The sequence below is a fragment of the Pan paniscus genome, chromosome 3 (genome assembly GCF_029289425.2).
Source record: "Pan paniscus chromosome 3, NHGRI_mPanPan1-v2.0_pri, whole genome shotgun sequence".
Taxonomy (NCBI): Eukaryota; Metazoa; Chordata; class Mammalia; order Primates; family Hominidae; genus Pan; species Pan paniscus.
In genome coordinates this window covers 183893338-183921254 of record NC_073252.2, presented here as the reverse complement: position 1 = coordinate 183921254, position 27917 = coordinate 183893338, and the positions used below count along the sequence as shown (strand labels likewise).

General features: G+C 43.8%; 1 protein-coding gene and 1 pseudogene across 6 annotated transcripts in view; one reads left to right on the top strand and one right to left on the bottom strand.

Moving 5' to 3' along the window:
* Positions 1-7435: 7435 nt before the first annotated feature.
* The window catches only part of FAM149A (family with sequence similarity 149 member A), a 67887-nt gene continuing 47405 nt past the window's right edge, over positions 7436-27917 (bottom strand). For 3 of the 6 annotated variants that reach the window (XM_063604035.1, XM_063604037.1, XM_063604039.1), the window contains exons 5-14: positions 26474-26599; positions 25608-25778; positions 24045-24235; positions 22496-22650; positions 17216-17319; positions 16531-16740; positions 14699-14819; positions 13072-13200; positions 12906-12984; positions 7436-8185 (exon numbers count right to left, since the gene is read on the bottom strand). In XM_063604035.1, the coding sequence (XP_063460105.1) occupies positions 8112-8185; positions 12906-12984; positions 13072-13200; positions 14699-14819; positions 16531-16740; positions 17216-17319; positions 22496-22650; positions 24045-24235; positions 25608-25778; positions 26474-26599 (1360 nt within the window). In that variant the 3' untranslated portion in view covers positions 7436-8111. Of the gene's footprint in view, positions 8186-12905; positions 12988-13071; positions 13201-14698; positions 14820-16530; positions 16755-17215; positions 17320-22495; positions 22651-24044; positions 24236-25607; positions 25779-26473; positions 26600-27917 lie in introns of those variants that run through there. The other 3 variants (XM_063604036.1, XM_008977156.5, XM_063604038.1) reach the window with 2 other exon arrangements.
* Positions 8330-12245, top strand: LOC103786952 (protein LTO1 homolog; annotated as a pseudogene).

Genomic DNA, 27917 nt, shown 5'->3' with positions numbered 1-27917 from the left:
GTTATATAGAAATGCACCTAATTTTTATATTGACTGTTTTCAATGATGTTGCTAAAATCATATTTTTAAGTGTGTTTGTAATTATTTTGGATTTTCTATGTACACAATCATGTTTTCTGTGAAAAACCAAATTGTTTCTTTCTTCCTAAAACTTAAGACCCTTTAATAATTTAATCTTGCCCTGCTGGGGTGGAAAATATATTCTGTATCATGAATAACAGTGGCGGTAGCTGACACTTCGTATTATCTGATCTCAGGAAGTATAGCTTCTTCAGTAAGTAAAATCAGAATAAAATTACCACTAAGTATGCAGTTTGCAGTTGTTTTTTTCCCCTAGATACTCATGAAGAGATAACAGTGATATTCTTATCTTCCTGGTTGACTAAGAATTTTTATAAAGACATTTTCTTCTTCTTTCGAGAAGATCCCATGCTTGTTTCCTTACATCATTTGTTGCACTGAATGATTTTCACATGGTACATCAAACTTGCATATCTGAAATAAATTTAATTTGGATGGTACGTATTATCTATTTCATATATTACTGATTTGATTTTGCTTGGGAGTTCAGGGATGATGTTGGCCTATAATTCGCTTTTTTTTTTTTTTTATAATTCTCAGTTACTTTATTGTAATTTACTTTTTTTTTTTTTTGTAATGTCCTTGTTAGGTTTTGTATCAGGGTTGTGGTAGCCTTACAAAATGACAATCATCTTGAATAACTTTTTTGTTAGTTTTTTAGAGAGACAAAGTCTCATTCTGTTACCCAGGCTGGAGTGCAGTGGCGTGATCATAACTCACTGTAACCTCGAGCCTCTGGGCTCAAGCAATCCTCCTGCTTCAGCCTCCCAAAGTGCTGGGATTATAGGCATGAGCCACTATGCCCAGCCCTGAAGAGCTTTTTGATATTGCTACTATTGGTATTAGTTTTTCCTTAAATATTTGGAAGGATTAACCAATGAAGTCAGCAGGACTTGGAGTTGTCTTTGTGAGAAGGCTTTTAATAATACATTTAAGTCTTATAATATACATAACCCTTTTCAAATTTTCTATTTCTTCTTGAGTGATGTGATGTTTTTCAAAGTTTTAATTTTCATCTAAATTACCAAATCAAGTTATTCATAGTATAATGCTTATCTTTTTTCACATCTATAGAATCAGCAGTGGTATGCCTATTTTCATTCCTGATAGTATTTTGTGCCTTCATCTCGCTATATCACACACACTGCTTTATAAAACTCTACCTCAGAACAGTAATCCTGGACAATGATGAATCTATAACACTTTAACAGCAAATAAACCCTTCCCAATTTTAAGCTATTTCTATAATATTTTAATCCCAAATATATACTGAATTCTGTATTACTCATTATTTTATACAGTAAGTATTCTTTTCTATTTTCCCACGTATGTATACATTCTGATCTTTATTACTTCTTTTATCATTGTACTTCCTTCTGGGATAATTTTCCTAGTCTGTGAAGAGCTCTCGTTAGTATTTCCTTTAGTACAGATTTGCCAGTGATAAATTCCCAATTTTGGTTTATCTGAAAATACTGCTCTTTTGCCCTCATTTTTGAGGTATATGTTTACTACGTATAAAATGCTGGGTTGGCAATTATTTTTTTCAGCACTTTAAAGATGCTTTTTATATTGTCTTTCAGCTTCCATCACTTGTGTTGAAAAGTCAAATATTAGTCTTATTGTTGCTTCTTTGAAGATAATGAGTCTTTCCCCCCTCCCTCTGACTGCTGTTTGGTTCTTTTTGATTTGGGGTTTCTAGCAGTTTGTGATGGACCTGAGTATGTTTTGCTTTCTATCTTGTGTTTCTTATAGCTTCTTAAATGAGTGCATCGATGTCTTCTATCTATTTTTGGAAGATTCTTTTATGGTATCTGTTCAATACTGCATTGTTCTATTCTCTTTCTCCTCTATGATTATCATTACACGGATATGAGATTTTTTCACATGGCCTCACAATTTTTAAGGAATATCTATTTTTTATGCTTGTTCAAAGTGAATACTGTGTATTGACCTGCCTTCCAGTTTACTAAGCCTCTTGTCTGCTATGTGTAATCTGCAGTTCAACACAGCTAGTGAATTATTGAGTCATTGTATTATTCATTTCTAGGATATCAGTTTATTTTTCAGATTACAGTTCTCTCTTGAAATTGTTTTTCAATATATTTTTGAATGTGCAAATCAAATTGTTTCTTAGCTTGTACCTGATAGTGCTACTATTTTAATCACGTGTGGGTCCATTATAATTTTGTTTTCTCTCTTGGCTTTCAGTCACTTGGCCCTATATCCTGGGCTGTCTCTTAATTTTAGATTGAATGCTGTACATTGTATATAAAAATAATAGAAATTCTAGGTGATGCTATATTTCTTTAAAGAGGATACTTTTTCTGGTGGTCATATAAAGTACAGGCATATAACCTGGATCTAAACAGAGGTTTCATTGATTCTAGGTTCTGCTTCTAGTGTTGTGAGGACTTGTCTGTATTAAGCTTGCCCTTACTCCTAGAGTGTAGTCCTTCAAGATTATCAATTCAAAGTCTGAGACATTTCCCAACATCATTCCTTTTGGCAGCCTAGTGAGCTTGTCACAAATTTTGAGGGTATCCCTTTTTCTTGGCCTCTATGCCCCATTATTAATCTAAAATATATTGATACAGGGAAAGAAAACAGTAGCAAATATGGGGTTCATCTCAATGTATTATTCCTGCTGTCTCCCAATTTGTTTCCTGAAGTTGTGCTGCTTTGTCTTGGGAGGCTGGGTGGGTGTGGATGTGGGTGTCCACGCGTGCCTCCAAAGAGCTGTTTCTTGTCCATTTATAGCTTTTATAGTTGTTCTCAGTAGGTCAGTTTGCTCATGAACTATTCTTTCATAAACAGTAGTGGAATGCCTCCATGTTTATTTTTAACATCATTTTGATTCTGTATATTTTTGAAATCTTTTGCCAAGCTAAAACTTTCACCCCCACAATGTTCTTTTTGTGAACTCTGAAGACATCCTTCACAAGGTGTAGCCTTCTCTGAATGTTGCTTCTGAGTTATAACTTACTATTCACTCAGCTCTGTCAGCTTTAATTTTCCAGTGGAAATACACTCTGCATGTCCTCCAGAGAACACTAGAGCTATCTTCCTTTTTGGATCAACATTTTTATACTGAATAATGAAGACATTCATCAAGATGAACCTTACTAGGAAACACACGTGCATGCGCGCGCGCACACACACACACACACACACACTACTCTACTCCCCTGTACAGAAAAATTCCCTAGAAGACTTGCCCATGACTACTGTCTTGGATTTCTCTCTTCTTCTTTTCTCCCAAACCCACTGCAAGCCTACTTTCGCCTTGTCCATTCACCTAGCAGATCTTGTCAAGGCCACCAGTAACTTCCATGTGGCTAGACCTTTAGTCTGAGTCTCAGACCTCATCGTAATTGACTCATCAACAGCATTCAACATACTTGAGTCCCTATCACTTCCTTGAAACACTTCCCCCGCACAAACACACACATACTTTGAGGACGCCACATTCTCCTGACTCTTATTTCCCTTCACCAGCCATTCTTTCTCAGTCTGCTTTGCTGGTTTTCCTTCACATCCCAGGCCTTTAGATGTCAAAAGGCACAAGGCTCAGTACTTCTTTTTCCTCCATTTCTCTACACTCATTTTCTTGGTTGCCTCATCCATTTCAGTTCTTAAACACCATCTACGTGCTGACAATCCCCAAATTTATACGTCCAGTCTATACCTCACCTCCACACCCAAGTGTGGATATCCAAATAGCTCAATATCTCCACTTAGGCATCTAATTGGCATCTCACACATAACATGCCCCTCATGCAGCCAAACGTGTTCCCCTTGCAGTCCTTCCAATTTCAGTGATTGTCAACACCATCCTTCCAAGTGTGAAGCCAAAAGTCTTGGAGGCATTCTCGATTCTTTTTGCAGACACACTCCACCTCTCATCCAACAGCACATCTTTTGGCTCAAACTTCAAAACACATGCAAAGTCCTGGGATTCTCATCAGCCTTACCACTATCATCTGACTGAAACAGGATCATCTCTTGTCGATTATATCATTCTATCCCCAAAACTCAACTGCTCCAGTGGCTTCTTATTTCAGATTTCCCATAGTCCAAAAGGGACCTCAGTCCCTCAGCTCCTGTTAGCTCACTGAGCTCCCATTATTCACTCCCTTGCCAAGCACATCCCATGAACTGGCCTCTCTGCTGTTCTTCAAACATTCCAGGTGGACTCTTGTTTAGGCACATGCTTTTTGCTCTGTCTACAATTCTTTCTCCCCAGATATCTCCCAGGCTTCTTTTCTCATCTTCTTTGGGGTTTGCTCAAATATCACCTCTGCAACACAGCCTTCCCCAACTGCTTTGGGGTTTGCTCAAATACCACCTCTGCAACACAGCCTTCCCCAGCCGCTCGATGGAAAGTTGCAGCTCCTTCCACTCCGTAACCTTGCCTCGCTTTGCTTCTTCATAGCACTTATTGCTAACTGACCTGTATCATGTTTTTATTTAATTGTTTATAGTCTGTCGCCTCCACTACAATCTAAGTTCTTTTAGGTCAAAGACTGTCTTGTTCACTATAATGCTTAGAACAAAATCTTACACCAAGAAAGTGCTTAATAAATGTTTGATGAAATCAAATCCATGATGATTACCACACAGGAGCATAATCTTCTGAAACAAACATTACAACGGAGTATTCATAAATTATGTAAAGCCTTTACAAATATATATGGACATATACTTAGAATTTACTGAGGAAAGTTTGCTATGTAGTTAGAAATAATAAATACCTATGTATTAGAAACTGCAGAATAGAGAGATATTTGCACAAATGATACAAAAATTGGGAATCTAAAAATACTTTTATAAATGTAACACATTTTTGAAAACTCTTTTAACACTTTTATATTTTATTAGAAATTAAGGAATCAAAAATACTACACGATGATCTGTAGTTATAAGAAAACAATAAAAAATATAATACGCAAATGATATATAAAAATGTACTTCTGAACTGGTGTAGAAATTCCATCTAGTTCAGAATAATATCAATATGGATACTTCCTTTTATATTAAATTCACAAAATCTAGCAGTTTTCTATGGTATTTTACATTTTCTTAGATTGTTTAAAAATTTCTTCATTCTTTCTTTGGTTTTGGATAAACTAACAGGCATTTTAATTAATGTAATTCAATTAGTGTAAAATTCACTAATCTGAATTTAAAAATCTATCTCAGAAGTAGTTCAATTTTTCTTTTTTAATTTTTAACAGATTAATTCTAAGGTAAGACTCATTTATTAAAGTAGATTATAAAACACTGCCCTAATTTTTACCTAATTAGCTTAAAAAGCACCATCCTTGATATAAGCATTATTTACTAATCTCTAAATCTAATTTAATGTATAAATAAAATACTAACTTTAACATGGGGTAAAAATCAGTGCAATGAGAAGGTCATTTTTAAAATCAATGACAGGGCCAAGTCTCTATGTAATCTCTAAAATGGCACTTTATCTTCCAATTTAATGTTTAGAAGACTCAAGATCACTTTTTAAAAAATATTTTGTCCTTTACCAATATATATATAAATAATAGATTCTTATTTGCAAACCTCTGGAGCCAAACAAGGTAAAGCTACCATAAAGTATATTCAGTGGTTTTCAAAGAAAAAACATTTTATCTTGGATACCCTACCTTAATGTTAGTTTAGACTGAATATCCAGTGTTTTCCCTACTACGAAGCTTGAGCTCATAAAAAAGAATGAGATTATGTCCTTTGCAGAGGCATGGCTGGAGCTGGAAGTCATTATCCTTAGCAAACTAATGCAGAAACAGAAAAACAAATGCCATCCGTTCTCATTTCTAAGTGGGAGCTAAATGATGAGAACACATGGACACAGAGGGGAACAGCACACACTAGGGCCTATCAAAGGGTGGAGGGTGGAAGGAGGAAGAGGATCAGGAAAAATAACTAATGGATACTAGGCTTAATACCTGGGTGATAATCTGTACAACAAACTCCCACGACACAAGTTTACCTATGTAACAACCTGCACATGTACCCCTGCATGCTTTGAGCAGTAATGATGCACCAGAGAGCACCTAACCAGCAGCCCTATAACATGGGCTCCAGGCTACTCACATATCTAACTATTCCTCAAGTGGGAGAGCTGCTGAATTAAGACTGACATTTGCTCTTAAAAGTTTCTATTGCTAATGTTTAGGAATAATGTAGAAAATTCTCAAAAATGCTTTAGTTTGCTTTGTGCAGGAAACTAAGCATTAGCAATCTTCCCCGGACACATGGAGCTGTGACCATGGAAGAGGCATGGACCTGGTGGTCACTGCGGCTGCTGCTGCCTAATGTGTCTCATTGCTATAGAAATGGAGTCAGCTGGCCAGGCGCGGAAGCTCACGCCTGTAATCCCAGCACTTTGGGAGGCCGAGGTGGGCGGATCACCTGAGGTCAGGAGTTCAACACCGGCCTGGCTAACATGGTGAAACCCTGTCTCTACTAAAAATACAAAAAAATTTAGCTGGGTGTGGTGGCATGCACCTGTAATCCTAGCTACCCAGGAGGCTGAGGCAGGAGGTTGTAGTGAGCCCAGGAGGTGGAGGTTGTAGTGAGCCGAGATCGTGCCACTGCACTCCAGCCGGGGCGACAGAGCCAGACTCTGTTTCAAAAAAAAAGAAAAGAAAAAAGAAATGGAGTCAGCAAAGTCAAGGAGAAATTTTCAAACAGAGGCAAGGCTCTGGGTCATTTTTGTCACCCTGTGATAAAGGACAACACTAATGTTAGTCTCAACACATCTTTTAAAATTTCAGACATCTACTAGTAGGCAATGATCCCTTCTCCTTACAGCCAGAAATAGTCTGAAAGTAATTTATTATGCATTTATATGATACATATATGTGTGTATATAGTTTATAAATCTAAGTTTATAAATATGCTCATATATATAGCCTTATAAAGTTACAGTTTGGATTAGTAATAATTAGACTGATAAAATGCAATTATCTGATAGAAAAGAAGAAATTAGCTGATTTGAGATCTGAGAATGTAAAAATGAGTGTAAGGACTTGAATCACAATCAAGAGAAACAGTGGGGAGAGGGACAAGAGGAAGACATGCCTGGAGCCTCATCTCTGCTAATTCCCCTTCCCGTTCTCTGCTCCATTTTCTACAGTAATGTCAGATGGGGAAACACACTCTGAAGAAAAGCCAGGCCGAGCAGGACAGAGCGCAAGGAGATGAGGGCTCTGGGAAGGTGTCATTGCAGTGGTGGCGTCTGGGCAAAGGCCAGCTCCCGATGGCACGTGGAGGGTGGGAGGCTCCCCTACCATGGAGGAGCTTCAACTGTAAACAATAAAGATGACATCACCTGCCATAGCTTTTAATTACGTTTATATTCAACCCTAAGATCAATAAATGTGGGGTACTTCATGTGAACTGTCTGAATTTGAAGATGGAACATAGAAAAAGAAAATTAGCTTGGGAGATTTTGCCACTGACATTTCTCAAAGAGGTTCATGGCGGAAGCACTTTTAAAAAATGTATGAGAAACTCAGCATGACTAGAACAAGCTGAGTCTTATTCAGACTCTGACATATTGTCTCAAATACTAATATCTACTAGTGTCTAGGATTTTGACAGAATTACTAATAGGGTGAGACTAGAAAATACGTCAGAGTACAAAGTTACAAATGACATATTCCTAGATAATATATTCTTACATGTAATTAGTGTGTGAGTACATACACATGCTAATTATGTTTGTGTATCATTGATAAAATGACGGACTGCAAACACACATCAGGGTCTTCTGAACAAAGCCTACAGAACCTTGGAGATGCTTTCAGCAAGGCAGCTTGGTGGGTTTGACTTTCACTCTCTTTACAGTGCAAAGTGTTCAAGATTAAGTGATTTATTTGTTTGCTTTTCTCTCGGTCTAACATCTCACACTGTCAGACACACAGATAAATATAACACTTGTTCCTCCATTTTTCAAGTGATAAGCAGCGTGCCGAGGCCACAGGTGCTCCAATGGTTCTGGTGAGGTGGTTTCAAGATGTCACTTGGAATCTCTTCTTGAAAGTCAAAGTTGTCCTCTGAAAAGATTCAGGCACATATTGTGAACCTGGAAACACCAAGCAAAAGGTAATTCTCATTAAAATGTTACAAAGGCAACCACTCAGAACGATTGTTTTGTACATTCCATGCAAATACTTTAAAATATATATTTTATTTTAATACACTTTTGTATAAATTAGGAAATAGTCATATGCAAAAACTGCCTATTAGGGTCCTAAGGAAAAGGAAGTGTGCTCCCCCAAAATCAAGCGGAGGTGCAGGCCACGCGTCCTCCCGAGCTGGTGGATTTGCGAGAAGCTTCCACGCAGAGGCGGGTCCTGGCCCAGGAGGCTGAGGGAGCACTACTTCCTGGCAGCTCTCCTGCTTCCCAGGGGCAGGTGCAACGCCAGGTACTTTAAGGGATCCTTCCCACTACCTGGAATACCCCTTTGGCTCCTTTTTTTTTCTATCACAGAAATAATAAAAGTTGATAAGTTAGAAGTTCCCAGTGCTTTTTGACCTGGACGCAAAGGTAGCAAGGAGGTCATGTGCCTGCTTGTCAGAGAAAAAGAAAACAAACCCTCAGAAAGACAGGAAGATCCCTCTTATGGACCCTCGATCACTTCTGCAGATATAGAAAAGACCTCTGACCATCAACAATAGCTGTCTCAGAGTTCCTGATAAGAGCTCATCCTCTGAAGCGGTGCGTCTGGGCCTGACCCTGACCCTGGGAGCCAGGCTGTGTTGGGTGCCATCATGAAGGCGGATGTGGGGTTACATGGAGAAGGGCGTCAGGAAGGCTGGGAGGAAGGCAGTGTGTGGGTGTGACTGAAGGAGGAGGAAGGCAGGAGTGTGGGCGTCACTGAAGGAAGGCAGCACCGCAGGGTGCACGGAGCCAACATCCGGTCTGAGATCAGGTGCTATCAAGGCTTTGCTTTTGCATGGGGATGTCTCTTGCACAGCTGGGCCACTCAGAAGGACTGCAGAAAGATGTGGTTCTTAGAATCACTGATCGGAATGATTCAGAAATTCCTTTATGAGGATCCTGCTTATGATGAGCTCCATGAAGACTTAGAGGAAAACTGAAAGAGTTTTGTTCATGACTCAAGGTTCAGCCTGACTTCGAAATTAGTGCAGAAGCTTCTGGACTTTGATTTGCAGGACGACCGATGGATGAACAAAGATGAAACATCAAGGAACACAGGTCCCTCTGTCCCTCTGTTCAGTGTTTAAAATGTGACTGAAGGTCAGACAGTGCTGGGAGATCCGGTGTTCAGTGGGGAAGGTTCCACTTTGGCGGGTGAAAGGGCCTCCTTCTCCTGAGGTTTTCTGTCCCTCGGTGCCCCAGGGACCCCTGCACACCACCTGCCTGTCAGGGGGCCTGCCTGCTTTGCGGGCTTAGAGCTCACCAGGCTGCTCAGTGCTGGTCCCGAGTGCGTTGGCTTGGCCATTCCTCTCCAGCAGCACAAGCCTGGCTGGTTCTAGGCGGGGGTTGGCCCTGGACAGGGCCACCTCTACCTGAACTTGAATGCACAGTCTTGTTTTGTTTTTTAAATGAGACAGGGTTGACCTTAAGTAGGCTCATGGGTGATCAGGATGAGTCCTTGGATACGTTGAGGCTTGTTATGCACCAGGCACTGCGTTATCTGCTCCGTGTTTTATTTCAGGAGTCCTTGAGTGAGGTGTTATTCCCATTTTACAGGTATGGAAGCTGAGACCCACAGGGAATGCCTGGTGTCACAGCACCCAGCAGCAGAGCTAGGACTTCCGTGCCAAGGCCCGTGCCTCTCACGACCACCAGGCATGGCCTCCTCTGGATCGCACAGGCCGGCACCTACAGCCCTGGGCATCTCTGCCCTCCCTTCCGGACTGCACAGGCCCTGCCAAGCTGCATGGAGCTCCAGGGAGTCCCCTGTGGCCAGTTTGCCTGTGCACCTGGTGGAAAGGAAGAAAAGCCAGCCTAATCCTGAGGGGGCCTGGACATACCCTTCCCACTCCCCAAATGGGGATGAGCTTTGAAGCATTAAAAAAATGGTTAAGGAGGGGAAATATTTTGAACCAAAGAACTAAATGTTAGCTTGTTGTTACAGATGCAAAACCTCTTGGAGCCGTGCATTTGGTTGGCTGCATTCTCTCTTCTAACAGCTCTTTTGTCTTGGGTCAGTAGTTAAGAGGCAGTGAGGCGCAGATGACTGGCATGGACCGTTCCCTGGGTCCTACATGAGTTAAGTGGCCATATGTGATTGCACGTGTTAACGTAACTCCTGTGGAAGCCCCCAGTGGGGGTCACTGCAGTCCCCCGATACCAGCTGTACCCCCACCTCCTCTTCCAGAAAGCAGTGAGTGATCTGCCGAAGGGGTCACCATGAATCCACTGTGGTTTTTAATTCATTCCTGAATGTCCTATTAGATCGTGGTGTGCTGCCTGAGCTGGTGGCCAGAGAGGCGACTCCTGTGTGAGCAGCGTGGTGGGCTGACCTTGACAGAGTGCTCAGGAGGAAAGAAAGAGCTTTCCATTTTTGAGGGACAAGACTTAGGCCTCCTGCTCCCAAGCTCAAATCCGTGTGTGAGGCCACATGCGCCTCACCTGGGGCCTGGGGACGTCTGCATGGGGCACGCGCCTCATCGCACCGACATCACAGCTCACGCCTTTGAGCCGCGTTCTCTCTACGTTGTGAGATCAGGGGCCTTGGCTGTGTTGTCCTTGGTGGATTTTTGTGTTTTGTAAGTTGTCTGTTTCGATAATGTATTATTTTTATAATTGTAGAAACAATGACTAGCAAATTTTAAAGGAAAAAAAGTTACTGATAAGAGAATACACTGACTTGGCATTTGGTCAATGATTAACAGTGAGATTTAGAACAAATTCAGAACCCAATTCCCACTCCAAACCTCTACTTACGTGTGCTCCAACTACTTCCCAGATGCCTCCACTCAGCGTGCTGTAGTCAGCATCCCCAAAAGTGAACTCGTCAGAATTTCCCCAGTTCCCTCGCTCAGCACCACCCGCCGCTGGCCATCCAGAGAGTCATCTGTCAGCCCTCACTCCCTCTCTCTCACATTCCTTGTGATGGTCATCTCCTCTAGGAAGCCTCGGCACCCTCCAGCCATCTGACAGGGGATCCAGGTGGTGCTGCTCACCCCTCTCACAGCCTTTTCCAGCTTGCCTGCCAGGCTCAATGCTCCTTGAGGCACAGACGGAAACACCCCTGCTGTTTGAATCCCAGCCTTTGGCATAGACCTTGGCACAGAGTGAGCACTTGATACACCCATCCATGATTGATAAGCTAACTTGGGCGCCTACTTCCCCCCAAGCACCTACAATTGTGTTAAAAGCAACACCTGGGCTGGGCGCAGTGGCTCATGCCTGTAATCCCAGCACTTTGGGAGGCCAAGATGGGTGGATTACCTGAGGTCAGGAGCTTGAGACCAGCCTGGCCAATATGGTGAAACCTCGTCTCCACTAAAAATACAAACATTAGCCAGGCATCGTGGCATGTGCCTGTAATCCCAGCTACTTGGGGGGCTGTGGCAGCAGAATCGCTTGAACCTGGGAGGTGGAGGTTGCGGTGAGCTGAGATTGCACCACTGTACTCCAGCCTGGGCGTCGCAGTGAGACTTCGTCTCAAAATAAATAAATAAATAAATAAATAAATAAATAGAAGCAACACCTGACCATGTAGCATGGCTGCTTTTTAGAGAACGAGCTGTTGACATGCGAATGACCGCTAATGCTGCTAAGGAACATACAAGAAAAGCAACAAAAAGGCCCAGCAGCCCAGAGCGACTAGCGCAGGAGCAGAACTTTACAGAGCTGAAGAATCTCGACATCACTATGCTACATCACTATGCTACATCACTATGCTACAGGACGACAGGAGGGCTGATGTGGACAGCGACAGATCTGTGCTACGCAACGCTTACATGTTACGAAATTTATTTTTAGAATTATATGTTTAAAAGTCCCTGTAAAACAATAAATTATCCCTGAAATTTCAGGTTATTTATAATACAAATGGTTCATAATTCATCATTTCTGAGCAATATATGCCTGGTATCTAGCTAGATCCTTTTCACAGATTTCCAATAATGATTTTATCTACCCCGCTTGTTATAAAAGAGGAAGCTGAGGGCCAGAGAGGTTGGGACATTCCTAGGGTTGCACAGCCGGTGGCAGAGCGAGGGTGGAAATCCAACGTCAGACTCCAGAGCAGCACACCTCATGAGGCCACACTACCGCCTTGAAAATAGTGTTGGAGACTGTTCTGGAACTGGAAACATCACTGGCCCGTATTCAAACTAGAATATCCTGCGAACAGCATACCAGGCTAAGAATACCTATTTATCTGTAAAACCTTGTGTTATAAAGTAATTAGCAAATCTGTGTTAATTTTCTCAAGCATTTTTATCATCAGATTTTCAAAGAGAATCTGAGAGCAGAGTTTCACTTAGAAATAGAGCATGAAAACGCTACAGCAGACAGAGGTACCGACTGCTCCTAAGACAGCATTTTTTTTTTTTTTTTTTTTTTTTTTTTAGAGTGAGGCCCCCAGTTCATTGAGAGCTTTTGGACATTCCCCTCTTCTTGACCTCACAGCAGGTAAGTGAGTCTCTGCAGGTGTGCTCTGTGATCCAGGTTTCTGAGGTCAGGCCACAGGCCCCAAACATTTGCTATTCCCTCCTACAGCAAAATAGGCTTATCAAGGTAGATCATCTTCCATTTCACTGTCTGAAACTTGAAATCTCACTTACTACATCACTTTATTTACATATGGAGAAAAGCTGACCTGTCAAAATACTTTGACCTGTCCATGTGTGAGCAGCAAATTCCATTTGTGTCAATGAACTTTTTCGAGGCGTATCCGACTGCTGGAAGAAAAATAAAATCAGGGACAAGTTTCATTTTTTTCAAATGTTTTTCAAAATTAAAGTTATAGGAAACGGAGAACCCACCCGGAACGTGTGGGTTGTGCTGGGCCTTGACAACTGTTCCAGGGTGGCTGTTCTTTCTCGAAGACGCGATCGTTCTGTACCGTCAGGCATGGCACTCGACACACGGGTTTGTAGATGCCTTCCTCTGTACTAAATGAAGGATAGTATGTTCTTGTTTAAAATAAATGCAATCCTTAAAAACACAAAAGAAAATCTCGACATGCTCAATCGTTCACTCATCTATTTGGAAACTTTTAGTTAGACATTACTAAGGATCAGGTCTCCTAAGGATAAATACCTGACGAAATATATTTTGATTATGTAACAGCACTATTAAGCCTGATAAAATGATAGTGTCATAATAGGGAAAGAGAGATTAAAAAACCTTAAGAAAATGTAATTCTGCATTTGTGAAGTGGCAGACTTTTTAATGTGATGTTTGCCTTTTTTTTTTTTTTTTTTTTTTAAAACAGAGTCTCGCTCTGTCACCCAGGCTGGAGTGCAATGGTGGGATCGCCGCTCACTGCAACCTTGGCCTCCAGGGTTCAAGCGATTCTCCTGCCTCAGTCTCCCGAGTAGCGAGGATTACAGGCACGTGCCACCACATCCAGGTAATTTTTTTGTATTTTTAGTAGAGATGAGGTTTCACTATGTTGGCCAGGCTGGTCTCAAACTCTTGCCCTCGTGATCCACCCACCTCAGCCTCCCAAAGTGCTGGGATTACAGGCGTGAGCCACTGCACTCCACTGCCTTTTGTAAAATGATGCTATTCTAAGGTTAAACATGAACACTTTGCAACTCTTGCCTTCTGGGAATGGGTTCCAGTGCTGGGCTCAAGGTGGCACAGGGCATGCAGGAGGAAACCTGGCCCCAGGTAGGGTTTTTCTCTATGTCTTTATGCTCCTACAACAGGGGTCCTTCTGTGTTGTATAAAATGACTAGAGACAAGTTACTTGTGTGAAGTGGAGTGAGGGGTGGCTGTAAACCTGGGGGCTGCCTGGATGTGCATGCTGGCAACAGCACACCCCCTGCAGACCTGACTGCCTGGCCGAGGCGAGTCTGACTGCAGAAGGTATTGCCCTCCACTGCAATAGACACAGCAAAGGTTAGCTGTAAAAATGACCGACAGAAATGACCAGGGTCCTAATTTACTGAGCTCATAATTTCACGTCAGGAATCATTTAACACCTATGAGTTCATTTTGTCCTTCTAACAATTCTTTAGAGGTAAGAATCATTAATCCCCTTTTACAGAGAACACTAAGGCTCAGGGAGATTAAAGTGACTTGCACCAAGTCATAGAAGAGAGTTTCTGTGGCAGGATCCACGTGGACCTGCCTGTCTCCTGACCAAATTTCATGCTCTCTTCTTTGCTCCACTATCCTATCAGAGATTTCCTTGACACCTGGAATTTCTGATTTAGTTCAAGACATGCTTTTATTTCACAAAACGGTGAATTAAGCCTCTCACTCCCTGTAAATTCTCATAAGCCATTCATTTACTTTCTGGAAACAGATTATGAAGGCATTTGAATACAGCTACTCAGATCTCATGTTACTAATTTCACTTGGAAGTGCCAAGGTTGTTTTTGTTTGTTTTCCAATACAGAACCTAAATGGTCCACTGAAATAGAATGAAATCTGTCTTACAGAAACAAGGCGGCATCCAGGAACTGCTGTATTCTGCTCCCTGGTCTCCGTGCCTATCGGGGGGAACCTGCTCCATGACGTTTGAACCAGTGGGGAAGCCATGTGGTCCACGCCAGTCGGCCTGCAACACATCATCATGTCACTGAGCACCCAGGTACATGGATAACTGGCAAGTGACAGGAAATCTGCCAAGAGCTGTGATTTCAATGTTTCTGCGTGAGGGGCACACAGGAGGTCTTTGATTTCTGCTATGTGTGGTATTATCCGGATGCTCCCCAGGGAACTTACAGCACTCTGATAACTATGGGAAAATGTTATCTCAATACAAGTGAAAGACAGAGGATGGAGGTGAGAAGACGCAGAGCTGGTGTGTGGGGGGGTCAGAGGGAAAGTGAGGCTGGCAGGTGAGAATCCAGGCGGGTGAGAAGCCGGGGGACACAGGTGAGGTAGCATCACCAAAGGGGGTGGGCACTGGCCCCTCTGAAGCCACAGCTTCCCTCGTATGTGTAGAGCACAGCTATGCACACAGACAAACAGGCTGTCTGTGGGACGACAATTCCATGTGTAGGGAGAGCAATTGGGAAGAATGGTCTAAAAGGGCTCCTCAGGGTGGCAATAATAAAAAGAAAGCTGAAAAATCACCAGCCCACAGGGAGGGAGGGGTCAGAACACACAGGGATTTGTACAGTTAGTGGCATCTGAATGTATCTCAGTAGGAAACATAAATGGGTTTCTATTTGATGAAGGTGTGACAGGGGGCCCAGGTAGGCTGGGGCAGGAGGAGAAAGCCTGCCATGTGTTGCTGACTGGCACCATGTGCTGCTGACTGGCATGGGGGGAAGCGAGGCGGAGGAGGGAGAGGGATCTCGAAGGAATCAGCACAGCAGACCCAACACAGCTGGAAACATCAGTCCCAAACTGTGAAAGAAACAGTCACCAATTAAAAAGCTGAAAGGGGGGTTATGACTGCATCTGGAAAAAGTCTGGGTGCCAGGTAAGCGTTGGCAGCCGCCCGCTCCTGAGCTCGGCTCCTGATAACCGCTCCCCTGCAGGCCGGGGGTCCAGTGAGTGGTCTCTAAAGCCTGAGAGCACTTGGGGGTGTGTCCGGCTGGGCCTCTTCCTGGCGGGGATGATCTCCGGCAGGCTTAGCCTGTTCCCTCGTCTCAGATTTGGGATAGTATGAGTCCCAACAATATAAAGGTTTGTGGTGGGGAATAAATAAGATCATAAATGTAATTCATTTACCTGGTGCTGATAACAAAGAAAGTGATCAATAAACATTAGCTATTATTATCAATGTAAGTATTGGCCGATACTGGTAAGTTAGCTGGAGGGCAAGAGACAGGCACCTTTCTAAGGAGGCCACGACGGGATGTGAATCCTGCAATCAACAGCTTTGCTGAAACTCCCACATAGAGAAAAATGCATCCTTAAAGATAATCCGATAGGGACACAGTCCTTTTATTTTTATAGCATTTTATATACATTATTTTATTTAAACCTCCCCTTGAAAAGTATTAATTATGTAATTGAAAGGCATTAGCTAATTATTTGTTTCACAGATGAGGCCACTGAAATCCACCCAAGGTCCCCCAGCATCAGAGGCTCATTCCGCCTGTGTGACAGGGACATTGCCTGACCTTGTGTCCTAGGATACAGCTAAGTAGACCACTGGAGCAAGCGGAATGTTAAATGCTCGATGAACTCATTAGAAAAGCATCTATGTAAAACTAGGTAGAGGATGCTTTGTCCAGGATGATCCATAAACCCTAACTGAGAAGCATCTAGGTCCTCCGTGACCTTGAGTTTACTATGAAAGAAACCAGACTCACAGTTTTGTTCCCCGAAGAACTTCGTCACTATAGATGTTGGGAGTTTTTAGTCTCTGTGAATCTGAAGCAAGAGAAGGCAGCCTCCAGGGCACTGGTGTTTTCTTTGCAGAAGGTGATAATCCATGAGTGTCTGAGGCCCGTCCCAGTCTGTGCCGTGCGGAGGAGAGAGCACCTGCCCCTCCACCCGATGCTTTGTCCTCCTTCTCATTCCTGGGAAGGAAATCCTGTGAGCTACTCAGCTGCGAGTGCTGTGATAACAGGGAACGCGCCTGTCTGTGCTTAGTTGGGCACTGCCTAGAACAGTCTGGCACCTAGAACATACTCCTAAGCACGGGTTGAATGAATGAAAAGACCCATCATTTCTGTTTCTGTTTCAATGAAGAATCATCCACAGGCAGAGGGCTAAGGTTTTCACTGTCGGTAATCAAACAGTCAAGCCCACAAGATTAAGAATTTCAGGACTACATTCCCCTTTCCCCATCTCTCCCTACCAAATACACGATAGTAACTGTTTTGTGGTTGGTACTAAAGGGTCTGTTTCTGCTCTTCCAGACGTGCTCAGGCACATCTGAAGCATGGGATTAAATGGGACCTTCGTGATCTCATGTCCCCTGCAGTCTTCAGTGCTCCAGTGTTTGCAGCACAGGGAAGAGGCTGGGTAACTACTACTGATTCTGATACGTACTGCGTTCTGTCAGCAAAATAGGCAGGTCTCCGCTGAAGCGGTTTTGCTTGAATTGTCATGACACCATTCATGTCACTATAAAAACTGCTGGAGAAGTGATGAATCTGAGAACAGTAAAAAAAAAAAAAGAATTACAAATGCCCAGTGCCGTTCCAATGACTGATGCTTGTCCGAAATCAGCAGGAAACACCTGGCACACTCACCAGCTAACTGGAGGAAAAGCTAATAAAGGGGATATATTTTATAAAGATGTGGGCCGAGACATTAACAACGAATTGGTTAATTCCCCAAGGCTCCTAACAGTGGGGACATTGAGCGCACCTGGCCCAAAGTGGCCAGAAGTGAGAGAGAGGTTCCTGCACCCGGAGAGGGTAGCTGCACGGGGTAGGAACGCCACCAGCCCAGGGTGACCTGGCAGGGAGGCTGCAGGGAAGCAGAGCCGTGCTTCAGTCTCCCCCCATGCTCTGAGATCCCGGAGGTTGGAGGGCAAGGGAGCACTGGTGTGGTCAACGTGTATCAGCCTCTGGTAACTCCAGGGTGAGGAAGGCAGAGAGAGAAGTGGGAGAAGCACAGGCCGGGCATCACGGCTCCTCATTGTCCTGCTTGCCTGGGACCTCTCCTCTCCTCCTCTCCTCCCCTCCACACTTGCCTGGGTTCTCTTCCCAGAAGCGGTGAGATGGCCTGGGCCCTCGAAAGCGTCAGTCTGAATCCCAGCTCTAACTGCTTCCTGATTTGTAATTCTGGAAAACTTACTCTGTTCTTGGACCTTTAATGGCCCCATCTTTACATTGGGGAAAAATCATACCTACTTCACAGAGCTATTGAGAGAATTAAATGAGATGACAGAAAGTGTGAGCTAAGGGCTAAGGAATTCTTAACTCCCTCTTCAGTCCCACAATATGACCAACTAGGATTTAAAATAATATTTACCTAGATGACAGGCTGACAGGTGCAGCAAACCACCATGGCACATGTATACCTGTGTAACAAACCTGCACATTCTGCACATGTATCCCAGAACTTAAAGTAAAATTAAAAGTTTTTTTAAATAACCATATTTAGATGTAGGAGAACAGGATTTCTGGGACTGGAATTCTGTTCTAGTTCATGAACACATGTGGCAACCACAATCATATGTAGAGGAATAACTTAAGAGCTTTCATAATTAGAACTAGAACACCTTGAGTATTTCAAAGCAGGCTCTATTTTTATTCTGTTAACTTTGCTGTCCACTTATTTTTTTTTAACATTTATCCAAACAAAGTAATTACAAAAACAAAACAGCTATTTAAAAAATGCCTCAGCTTCTAGAATGTCCATATTTTTCTGGTCTGTTTATTTTGCCTGATATTTAAAGGCTCATCCACTGCTCTTGGTGTGATATTCATACTGCCTATTTTTTTTAAGTGGGAAATGTTGTATTGAACTTGTCAGAGCAGTTTAAAGAGACCAAAAAAATACAATAAGCAGGTAGCAATTCCAAAAGTTTCTTTAGAACAGAAAAGGCACAGAGACTTACACTAGAGAGTGAAACAAGCCTCTGAGACGCTCTGTTCTCCCCACTGCTCCCCGAAGCACAGGTTCTGTTCAGGCCTGTGTCCCTTCAGTCTCACAAAGATCGCGGGTTTAGAAGCTCCCACGCCAGGTGCAGTTCTGCTTTTGCTTTGAAGAGCCTCCCTTCCTTTCTCATGTTAACGAATCACACCTGTCATTTAGGCCTTGGTTCATATCTTACCCTACTCTGTGAAAAGTATTTTTCTTCTGACTCCCAGAGCACTTATGATCCAAAACACACCTCATTATAAAATATATATAATTACAAAACATTACATCTAATTAAAAAATTACACAAAAATCTAATTACAAAGGATTATATAGACTATTAATATATAATTAGCATCTGATTATAACAAAAGGTAACACTTATTGAATGTCCACTCTACACCAGACACTACACGAAATGTTTTATCTCCTTTAATTCTCACAGCTTCCTACCTCATAAATCAGGAAATTGAGGTTTTGAGAAACAGGGACTGATTTAAAATCACGGAGTATTAAATGCAGACATCAAGCCCAGAACTAGTAGTCTATATACGCAAGTTTCACTCTGCTATCAGCTAGACTGCCTCCCATGTGGGGAGATGTGTGTGTGTGTGTGTGTGTGTGGTGTGGTGTGATGTGGTGTGTGTGTGGTGTGGTGTGGTGTGTGTGGGGTGTGGTGAGGTGTGTGTGTGGTGTGTGGTAGTGTGTGTGGTATGTGTGAAGGTGTGTGTGTATGTGTGGGGTGTGTAGGTGTGGGGTGTGTACATGTGTGGTGTGTTGTGGGTTGTGTATGCATGTGGTGTATGTGTGTGGTGTGTGTATGATATGTGGTGTGTGGGGTATGTGTGCATGTGTGGGGTGTGCGTGTGGTGTGTAGTGTGTGTGTATGTGTGTATTTGGTATGTGTTTGTATAGTGTGTGGTGTGTGTGTGGTGTATGGTGTGTGGTGTGTTTGTGTGGGATGTATGTTTGGTGTGTGGTGTGTTTATGTGGGGGGTGTGTGCAGTGTGTGTGTGAGTGGTGTGTGTGTATGTGGTATGTGTTTTCTGTGTGTGTGGTGTGTTTGTGTGGGGTGTGTATTTGGTGTGTGGTGTGTTTGTGTGGGGTGTGTGTTTGGTGTGTGGTGTGTTTGTGTGGGGTGTGTATTTGGTGTGTGGTGTGTTTGTGTCGGGTGTGTGCAGTGTGTGTGCGAGTGGTGTGTGTGGTGAGTGGTGTGTGTGTAGTGTGTGTATGTGGTATGTGTTTGGTGTGTGGTGTGTGTGCGTGGTGTGTGTAGTGTGTATGTGGTATGTGTTTGGTGTGTGGTGTGTGTGTGGTGTATGGTATGTGGTGTGTTTGTGTGGGGTGTGTGTTTGTGGGGGGGTGTGTGGGGGGATGTGTGCAGTGTGTGTGTGTGTGTGATGTGTTTGGTGTGAGTGGTGTGGTGTGTGTCTGTGTGTGTGTGTTGTTTGACATGGCTGGGCTCCCTCCAACTATACTATAAATTCTGTGTAGCTCAGGACTAGGAATCCTGCCTTACCCGTGTTCTCTGCTCCCCCCACAAGGTGGGCAGTGGAAACAACCTCCTTGGCACCACTACAGGCCTCGCGTGAACAAGTGTATCCTTTCCAGCCTCACCTGCGACCACATCTCTCAATAAAAATGCAATTCAAGAAAAATTTATTAAGCGCTCAGTATGTGCTGGACCCTGTAGTAGGAGCTCTCGGGTATTTCTATGATTTTATCCTCATAATAATCCCTTGGACAAGATAATAATCTCATTATAAGCTAAGGACACTAAAGTTCAGAAAAGTTAAACAACATATCCAGAAGAATACTCCTCTCAGGCCTCTCGATTCCTAATCCCCTGTTCTTGCCACTATGCTGCAGTTGCCAGTTTCTTATCCCCTAAACTCAGCCCAGTCACAGTCCCCAAACAGGCCCCATCTTTTACTCATCCACACCTTTGCTTGGCCTGAAATGGCCCACCCAGAGTTCTCTCCCACAAGAGCCTTGCTCATTCCTGCTCAAATTTTACCTTCAATGTAAAAGACCAATCCCCCTCCTGTAATCAGAACAAATCACTCTCTCTTTGATTCTTCTACAAGGTTTTTTTTGTTTTTGTTTTTTTTGCGCGACCCTCACAGAATGTATTGCGCCTGACCCTGTGTCACGGCTTTTGTATCACTAGGATTCACCTCTGTATCTCCTCAAAACGCCTCAACTACAACCAATAAATGCTGAGTAAGCCCAATGTATACTCATTGGTTCTTTTATCACTTTGGTGGAAAGAAAGGAGAACATTTATAATTTTCAAACTAGCTCGAAATATTAGGGGAAAGCATTTTTTTAATCTCCCAAAATGTAGAAAACAGCTTCACATCTCAGAGCAGTGCCATGTGGTAATTCTGTTAAACTTCATGAAATAATCACATTGCAAACAGACCCGAATATCATTGTTTTAAATAGAAACTGATGTTTATTTTCCATCGGCCTTATTTCCATCTTGCTGGTGGCCTGTGGAAGAACAGCTTGAGACCGCTCAGTGGTTGATCCTCCTCATTCAGGGGCCTGAGCGTTGGGAGCTGCAGAACAGGCTTGCCTGGCAGGCTGAGTGCTCCAGTCTGCAGTAGGGACGGCTGAATAGGCACAGGGGGTACCTGCACCTTCAGAGCAGTCTGCAGCCTCAGGCTGAGCAGCAGTGCGTGCAGGGGCTGGGTCTCCACCCTCAACCTGGGCGGCAGTGTGTGCAGGGGCTGGGTCTGCACCCTTGGGCTGAGCGGTAGTATGCACAGGGGCTGGGGCTGCAGCCTCAGGCTGGACAGCCGTGCACACAGGGGCTGGGTCTGCAGCCTCAGGCTGGGCGGCAATGCTCAGCAGGCACTGGAGCAATCTGTTCCCCTGAAACTCCCCCTTGGCCACAGCTGCATCAGCAGCAGGCTGCTCTTCCACCTCAATCTCTTCAGGGTCTCTGCAGAAGCAGAGGTCAGGCGTGGACTCCCATGGGTGTCCCTGGGGGATGGTGTCACGCATGCCCAGAACTCCCTGAGCCAGCAGCCACCCCTTCAGGCCCACTGAGTGAGCTCCCTTGTTGCACCGGATGGTGACTTCCACACAGCACAGAGGAGAATCTGTGTTCCACAGAGCAATGGGAGGTGGGTTAGCCAAGACGCCTCTCTGAGAGGCTGGTGGTCACCTGGGATCAGTAGACATGGGACCAGCAGACATGGCTCCCGGAAGGCTGCCTGGGTCTGGCGAGGGAAGGTTCCAGGAGAGAAGCGGCCAGCAGCTGGAGTGGCTCTGGTGGCAGCAGTGAGCTTCAGCACAGCCTGCCGGCCAGTGTTCCTGGAGCAAGACAGGGACCTCAGCAGGGTTCAACAGCAACAATGGCACGAGCTGCCAGCAGCAGCTTCTCCCAGGTCCCTTCAGATTTATGACAGAGATGCCATCGCTGGTCCGTCCTTTTGTGGATATACTGCTCCATCTGGAAGCCGAGGGTGGTGCCGCCTGCGTGCGCTCCTACCGCAAGGAACTTGAGCACATCCTCGTCCTTCAGAGGCAGGACGTCAAGGGCTCCAGGCACTGTGACACCGTGAAGGTTTCCCTTTAAGTTACCATGGAAAGCCTGCATGGACCCCTCTGCGGGCAGCGTGGAAAGCAGCCCCAAATATCTCAGTACTGCAGTTTAACAGAACGACAAACTGAGGTGAGAGACACACAGAGTGAAGGCAAGAGGGAGAAGGGTGTGAAAGCACCGACCTGGGGCGGGTTCGGACGAGAAACCAGGGAGATGCCGTGAGCCTCGGAGCGTCCGGACGGGGGGCCACTGGCTCCATCGGCGTGAGCGCGTGGAATGAGGACGTGCGGAAATCTGTTTCCAGCCACTTTCAATGTTTCTCTCTGTTTTTTCCCTTCTGTGTCAACAGAAGAATCAATATTACAAGAAACATCAGATTATCTAATACAAATACTTAAAATTCACTCTTGAAAGAGAATATGTATGCTTGAGCTACCACGAGCCCATGCTACGGCCACTCCACATGTTACCACGGAGGGCAGAGACCCCTGTGGAGCAACTGGCTGCTGGAACTGTGGTTGCAGGGCTTGGAGAAGCAGATCACACAGTGGGCAACACAGATTCTCAGCACATGATAAAGCCCAACTAATTCCTTAAATACTGGAAAAAGAACAGGATTTAGGTTAACGTGATTATTGCCTTATTGTACAAATTGATTAATAAAACTGGTCATTAATGTCCATCACTGACATTTTTATGATTTGTTTTTGTTCAATGTTAAGTTTAGAGAATATTTTGTATGAAGTAAGAGGATTAAAGCATGATTCAATTAGCGATGTTTACATTTTACATTACAGATAATGTCACGAACAATGAAAAACAAATCTCTCATTATTAGAGAGTAGTTAGGTAAATTATTTTTACTATAACAAAAAACGTGACTTCTAGCCTTGTTCTTGTGTATTTGTGTGTTTTCCAGACTGCATATGCATTGCTATTTTTGGGGGAGAGATGGTCTCGCTTTGTTGCCCAGGATGGAGTGCAGCGGCAAGATCATAGCTCACTTTTAATATTGAATTCCTGAGCTCAAGGGGTCCTCCCATCTCAGCCTCCTGAGTAGCTGGGCCTACAGGCACGTGCCACCATGCCTGGCTAACTTTTTATTTGTATTTTTTGAAAAGACAGGGTCTTACTATATTGCCCAAGCTGAGCTGGCCTTGAACCTCTGGGTTCAAGTAATTCTCCTGCCTTGGTCTCCCAAAGTTCTGAGTCACCATGCCTGCCCTGCATTCTTTTTTTTTGAGATGGAGTTTTACTCTTGTTGCCTAGGCTGGAGTGCAGTGGTGTGATCTCTGCTCACTGCAGTCTCAATCTCCACCTCCTGGGTTCAAGCAATTTTCCTGCCTCAGCCTCCCGAGTAGCTGGGATTACAGGCACGTGCCACCACGCCTGGCTAATTTTTGTATTTTTAGTAGAGGTAGGCTTTCATCATGTTGGCCAGGCTGGTCTTGAACTCCTGACCTCAGGTGATCTACCTGCCTCGGCCTCCCAAAGTGCTGGGATTACAGGCGTGAGCCACCGCACCCAGCCAGCCCTGCATTATTTTTTATAACACAAAAAACAATAGCGTCCTTTTTGAAGGGACTAAAGAGCACTCATGAGTAAAGTCAGAACACCCACTTGTCTTCTCACTGGTCATGTTCTAGGTCTGGCCAAGCTGGGGAGCAGGAGCCCAGGGCCGAGGAACAGGGACTTTTTCTTTTCATTAAGCTAAATTCTGCATGTAAGTACCTGTGAGTGTAGTTTCCCAGTGTTTTCTAATCAGCTCTTCCAAAAGTTCTACCATATTTGTCCAGACGTGATCAAACACTTCTGCTGCCACGGCATCTTTGACACAGTCACGCGGGGAAACAGGAGGAAGTCCGAGTTCGTGCCATTTCCTACCGGGCTGAGCTGGTTTTTGTTCAAGACATTCATCATCACTAAGAATAAAAACCCACTCCAATTACTAAAAGATCAATGCTTAGAGTTAAAATAATTCTATCTACACACATTCATGTATGTACATGTATACATATATTAATAAACATTCTTTGTTAAACAGCATCGTTCTTTTTTAACATATATAATTTTTGTCCATTACACATGAATAAAAACAAGAAACCAACTCTTGGTTTCATTGATCTTTCTTTTTTTTTCTAGTCTCTTCATTTATTTCGGCTCTGAGCTTTGTTATTTCCTTCCTTCTACTAAGTCTGGGCTTAGTTTGTTCTTTTTCTCATTCCTTCAAGTATAAAGTTAGGTTGTTTATTTCAGATATTTCTTTTTTCTCAATGTAGGCATTTATTGCCATAGGCTTCCCTCTTAGAGCTGCTTCTACTGTACCCCATAAGTTTGGTTTTAATATGTTGTGTTTCCATTTTAATTTGTCTCATTATATTTTTTGATTTCCCTTTTGGTTTCTTCCTTGATCTACTGCCTGGTTGTTGAGGAGCAGGTTGTTTAGTTTACACATATTTGTGAGTTTTCTAGTTTTCTTCCTGTTATTGACTTTCAGTTTTGTACCACTGAGATCAGAAAAGATGCTTGATTTCAGTCTTCTCAAATGTGTTAAGACTTGTTTTATCAGTGTTACTTTTTAATGTGCCAATTTTCAATCACGGGGCAAATTTTTATCATGTAATAGTTGTAGTTTTTGATTAAGAACAAAATACAAGGCTGGGCACAGTGGCTCACGCCTGTAATCCCAGCACTTTGGGAGGCCGAGGCAGAAGGATCACAAGGTCAGGAGATCGACACCATCCTGGCTAACACGGTGAAACCCCGTCTCTACTAAAAAAAAATTCAAAAAATTATCCGGGCGTGGTGGTGGGCGCCTGCAGTTCCAGCTACTCGGGAGGCTGAGGCAGGAGAATGGCGTGAATCCAGGAGGCGGAGTTTGCAGTCAGCCGAGCTCGCACCACTGCACTCCAGCCTGGGCGACAGAGCGAGACTCCATCTCAAAAAAAAAAAAAAAAAAAAAAAAGAACATAATACGAATTTAGTACAGAGGCAGGAACTCCCCTTAGGCCCTTTTGGGCAGCCAGGGCTGGGGAACCTGGAGCCCCCAGGACCAGGGCTGCGAGGAGCCTTGTCTGCTTTTACAAGGGCGCTGAACACCCTCTTCGCTGCTCCCACACGTGCACCGCCTGCTAGGAATCCAAAAGCTCTGGGGAGTACATTACTCTCAAAAGAACAGAAATCTTTTGGGTGAGTAAAAAATACACAAAACACTTAATGAGCATACGATAACAATAAATGTCAAATAAATTAATATTATTTTATGAGGTCAATGTCAAATAAGATTCTATTTACTCCTCTTTTCTGTCAAAAGCGAAATACTCCTCAATCTTTCCATCCACATGGTAAACCTCTTCTTCCAGGGATGAACGTGCCGTTAGGTCAGCAACCCCTGTGTCATCAGGGCCTGGCAGGGCAGAGGCTGAGAGTGCTGCTGGGACTATTTGAGAGCCAGAAATGCACAACCTATGGGAAAAAAACAGATTCTACATGGGAGTTTATAGAACACCAAGAACGCAATGCTTAAACGATCATGGTGGATCTTTCAATTATCTGTAAAGTACAGAATCCCCCCCCAAAAACGGCTGAATATTACATTGGACAAAACTCAGGTCCTTAAAAACACTTTAATACAGGCATCATTAAACATTTTAAGGGCTTCTTAAAAGCCTAAATTATTCTATGAGTTTGTACCCTCTTTGGTTGCAGTGAAAGGACTGCATTGTGTCACGGCACACCAAATATGTGTGAATGGCATAGAGTCGTCAAAATCTGCTAGTGAACAGAAATGACAGGACAGAGCTTCATTTCTCCTGCTGCCACCGCCTGGAGGCTTATAATCCATCACAGTGAGGCGGTTTCCATCCTGCACCCAGTCCACCTTTCACAGCGCCTTTGGAACAAACGTGGAAGGTAACTACCATGTGTGTGCATGTGTGTTCCATATATATATTACACATCTCTCTATATACACACACATACACCTATCATCAATTCAGAATCAAAAGCTTCTTATAAAAATTGTTCTCTGTACCTGCCCTTCATCAGAATCTAAATTTCCAAAATGGGTGGAGCCAAGGCTTATAGATGAGATAAACATGAAAAAGTATAACTAAAATACAGCTAACAATACTTTTTGAGAGTCACTTATCTGAACATACTCTCTGATGTTGCTGCTGTGTCCGCAGGCACTGAGCGGGGGTCTGTGGACTGCGGAGGCAGGAGTGCTGCCCTGGAAATGCTGGACGCCTTCGTCAGTGGGCAGGATCAGCTGTCTTCCTAATACTCTGCAAGGTCAAAGAGAAGCTACTGACATTTTTGATCAGACAAAGGGAAAATGTTTGGAGATTTTAAAAGTAGGAGACAATGATTTTGAAGGCATGTGTATGATAAGATGTGTATGGGTACGTGGGAAGCATCACGCATCACAGAAGTGTGACTTTGAGAGTTTAGGCCAGACTGTTCTTCCACTGACTCAGTCTCAGGCAAGGTTCTCAGGCTAATTTCATTTGTTTGTCTTTCATTTGCAAAACAGGATAATAATGGTTACCTTGCAGGGCTGATGAATGGCTTAGAGATCATATATGACAGACTCGGGTGTCTAAGGCAACACTGGGCACAAAGAAGCCCTCCATACATATTAACTAATACACAGTTAAACGCAAACATAACAAGAATACAAATATATAAATATGCACACTTGGCTTATGTACCTGACAATCTTTTCCCACCTTCCCTCCATTTCTATCAATGATGTAAGACAGCAGTGACAAGAATAAGTGTGAGCTCCCGAATTTCTGATGAGTGATCATCCCCAGAAAAGTGAGTATCCACAACTAGTATCTAGTGGACATATCATACTCTTTAGGGCAGGTGGCTTATTAAGGGTTGAAAAGAAAAAAAAACAAACCCTAGTTGGTCAAGATTTCTGTAAAAGTTACCTAGTGAATGTAACCAGGAAATCCAGCCACATTTACATGAGTGTTCTGATGGATTCTCCCCAGACAGAATCCAGAGGAACTCAGGTAACTTTGATAAACTGTCCCCCAGTACGTTGGCTGAGTGACTGAAAGATAAGCTTGCCTTTGGCCGGGCGCGGTGGCTCATGCCTGTAATCCCAGCACTTTGGGAGGCTGAGGCGGGGGGATCACGAGATCAGGAGATCAAGACCATCCTGGCTAACACGGTGAAACCCCGTCTCTACTAAAAATACAAAAAATTAGCCGGGCGTGGTGGCAGGTGCCTGTAGTCCCAGCTACTGGGGAGGCTGAGGCAGGAGAATGGCATGAACCCAGGAGGCTGAGCTTGCAGTGAGCTGAGACCGCGCCACTGCACTCCAGCCTGGGCGACAGAGCAAGACTCCATCTCAAAAAAAAAAAAAAAGAAAAAAGAAAAGAAAAGCTTGCCTTCATACCCAATCCGTATTTTCCATCTTTGACATGAAAAGTAACACACGCTCCTCCCTACATAAGGAATGGGTGAGATGGGAAGATCCATCTATCCAGCCGTTCAGCAAATCATCTCTGCCCACCCTCGCTGTGTTCTGTGATGAAGACAGACATGTGCTGCTCACACACAGTGAATGTGAAGGTAAGAGGTGGCCTC